The sequence below is a fragment of the Cervus elaphus genome, chromosome 9, assembly GCF_910594005.1.
Source record: "Cervus elaphus chromosome 9, mCerEla1.1, whole genome shotgun sequence".
NCBI lineage: Eukaryota > Metazoa > Chordata > Mammalia > Artiodactyla > Cervidae > Cervus > Cervus elaphus.
In genome coordinates this window covers 16,367,002-16,370,345 of record NC_057823.1, presented here as the reverse complement: position 1 = coordinate 16,370,345, position 3,344 = coordinate 16,367,002, and the positions used below count along the sequence as shown (strand labels likewise).

At 42.3% G+C, this 3,344-nt stretch overlaps 1 protein-coding gene across 1 annotated transcript; it reads left to right on the top strand.

Moving 5' to 3' along the window:
- The first annotated feature begins 1,684 nt into the window (after positions 1–1,684).
- LOC122700895 (olfactory receptor 18-like) lies at positions 1,685–2,626 on the top strand. Its single transcript, XM_043913925.1, has one exon. It carries the CDS (start codon positions 1,697–1,699, stop codon positions 2,624–2,626), a length of 930 nt encoding a protein of 309 aa, XP_043769860.1. The 5' UTR covers positions 1,685–1,696.
- Positions 2,627–3,344: the final 718 nt, after the last annotated feature.

Here is a 3,344-nt window from a genome sequence, read left to right as displayed (position 1 = left end):
CTTTCCCAATGAGTCAGTTCTTCGCATCAGGTGGCCAAAGTATTGGAGCTTTGGCTTCAGCATTAGTCCTTCCAGTGAAAATTCAGGGTTGATTTCCTTTAGAACTGACTGGTTTGATCTCCTTGCTGTCCAAGGGACTCTCAAGAGTTATTCAGCACCAGAGTTCGACTGCATCAAATCTTCGGCACTCAGCCTTTTTTTGTGGTCCAACTCTCATATCCGTACTTGAAATGGGCACTCCTGCATTGGGAGTGGAAAGATCCCCTTATGATCAGTGAAAGGGAATTTGGAGACTAGAAGCCAGTGTTCAGTTCAGTTCAGTTCAGTTCAGTCACTCAGTTGTGTCCGACTCTTTGCAAAGCCAATGTAAACAAATCTTATTGTTTCTTTCATTTACCACCCCAAGCCTAAATCTGTTTAGATTCTTCACTCATGAAATACCAAAAGCCTACATTTCTTTCTCTCAATTCCTCATCAACTTACTGTTTCTTTGCCTAAAAAAGATAATAGCTGCCTGCTTTGGCCACTTCTTAGGTCCTATTTTAATGAGACCTCCATGTGCAGGAATTCAAATTTGTTTCTTTTTCTCCTGTTAATCTGTCTTGTGTCAATTTTGTTACTATCCCAGCCACAATAACTCTAGAGGGGCAGAAGAGGAAATTTCCCCTTCCTCCACACCACACACATTCTACAAATGGGTGTTATTGGCCCTACTTCAATGTGAGGGATACAAGTGCAGAGAAGTGGGGAGATTTACATACACTGCACATTAAGTGGGTGAAACATTTGGAACTCAGACAAAGTCCTCCTAATTCCCACCCCAGGGCTCTGTCTCACCAGATTATTTTCTTTTAAAACCTACATTAGTCCCAGATGATCAAATAGAAGTAAAACCATGAATTCCTTCTTTTGAGATGTGGTGAGTTCATAGGTAAATTAGCAGAATGGACCAAACTGCTTGCAAGGGATCTTTATTGTATGAATAGTATGGATGATGGGGTTTTCTATGGATAGTAATGCATTCTCTAGCCCATTTTGTAAATCTGAGTTATAATAGTTATAATAATGTCATTCCTTGTGCTCAGTTGCTCAGTAATGTCCAACTCTTTATGACCCCATGGACCATAGCCCACAAGGCTCCTCTGTCCACAGAATTTTCCAGGCAAGAATACTAGAGTGGGTTGCCATTTCCTCCTCCAGAGGATCTTCCCGACCCAGGGATCAAATCCGAGTCTCCTGCATCTCCTGCATTGGCAAGTGGATTTTTTACCACCTGAGCCACCTGGGAAGCCCCATCATTCCCTATATAAGGTTCAAAATTTCATGTGACTGTATCATGAAAAGACTATTCCTAGTCAGCCTTCAAAGATCTTTCTAGTTTTACACCTTGAAAATCAGAACGTGTGGTTGATTTTGTCTGATTTTTCCATTAGCATAACTTGTAGAGATAGTTATAGAAAAATATAATGTTTCAATTTTTAAAATGGAAGCAATACTATTGCATGCATATATCTTTTGGAAATTCTCACTAGTGTAGTATACAGAGGATTGCAAGAATTTTCAGAGCTGTATCATAGTAAAATTTTTTTTAAAATATTTGTGAATTGATTAAATCCAAAGTATGGACACTATCTGTATACCCCTACAATTGTTGTTTATTCAATACTCTCTTCTTTTTCAAAGGTGCCCCCTCTACATGGAACCACAAAATCTAACGGGTGTCTCAGAATTCTTTCTCCTGGGCCTCTCAGATGATCCAGACCTGCAGCCCCTTCTCTTTGGGCTCTTCCTGTCCATGTACCTGGTGGCCATGCTTGGGAACCTGCTCATCATCCTGGTCATCAGCTCTGACCCCCACCTCCACACCCCCATGTACTTCTTCCTCTCCAATTTGTCCTTGGCTGACATCAGTATCAGCACCACCACCATCCCCAAGATGCTAGTGAACCTCCAGACACAGAGCAAATCCATCACCTATGCAGGCTGTCTAGCGCAGGTGACCTTCCTGTCCCTTTTCGCAGGTTTGGAGAGTCTCCTTCTGACAGTGATGGCCTATGACCGGTTGGTGGCCATCTGTCACCCCTTACACTACCTGGTCATCATGAACCCCCGCCTATGTATCTTGCTGGTCCTGGCATCATTTGCCGTCAGTCTTTTGACCTCCCAACTGCACTACTTGATGATGTCACAGCTTACCTTCTGTACAAATGTGGAAATTCCTCATTTCCTTTGTGACCCTCCTCAGCTCCTCAACCTTGCCTGTTCTGATACCTCCACCAGTAAAATATTAATTTATTTCATTGGTACTGTTGTTGGTGGGATTCCACTCTCGGGGATACTTTACTCTTATATTCGAATTATATCCTCCATTCTGAGAGTCTCTTCATCAGCGGCTAAGTCCAAAGCCTTCTCCACCTGTGGCTCTCACCTGTCCGTTGTTTGCTTATTTTATGGAACTGGCCTTGGGGTGTACCTCAGCTCAGCCGTCTTGTCTTCCCCCAGGAATGGTGCAGTGCCCTCGGTGATGTACACTGTGGTCACCCCTATGCTGAACCCCTTCATCTACAGCCTAAGGAACAAAGACATTAAGAGTACTCTGTGGAGGATTATCAGCAGAATAGCCTAATCTCAACACCATGGTATCTTTTTTTGGCTCATGGGAGTAGAAAATTTAGCAAAACCAAACATGTGCAATAAGTGATTCTGTTCTGTGGTCACATAGCTTACATGTACCTATCTGGCTCTCTGCTCTGTTTACACAATTTTTCCTCTTAGAATATCTCTAATGTAATTGGGAAATTATCTGGATGCCCCAAATGAATCATAGCCCTTCTAGAATTTTGCATAGCACATCAGTGTACCCTTCTCGTTTTCACTGCATATGACCCAGGACTCTTGGTCATGGGCATTCTTGCTCCTATCTTCACAAAATAAACACAATTCTCTCTTTCTTGTTACATACTGTTTCTATAATTTTCCTATGCTTATTTTCTGTGTGTTAGGTGGATCAATGGGCTTGCAGATATGAAAGTCACATGTTTTCTCTAATTGAAATAAGAAGGGGGAAAAAAAAAACTTGGAAGTCTGAGCTGAGGAGTAGAGGTCAAACTCCCCTGAGAAGTTGATGAGTCTAGATCCTTCCTAATACATTCGCTTTTCTCCTTTTCCTCCTCCATGAAATTAGCAAATTCTCAGAGTTTCAGAGACCATAGACAATTAATTATTTTCTAAGTGTATTGAGGTCTCTAGGCTGCATCACTTTAAATAGTCAACCTGTGCTTCCCAGCCTTTCAGTTAGCCAGCTCCAGTCCAATGGGCTCCATACCTGTGTGTCTTCTCCTCCC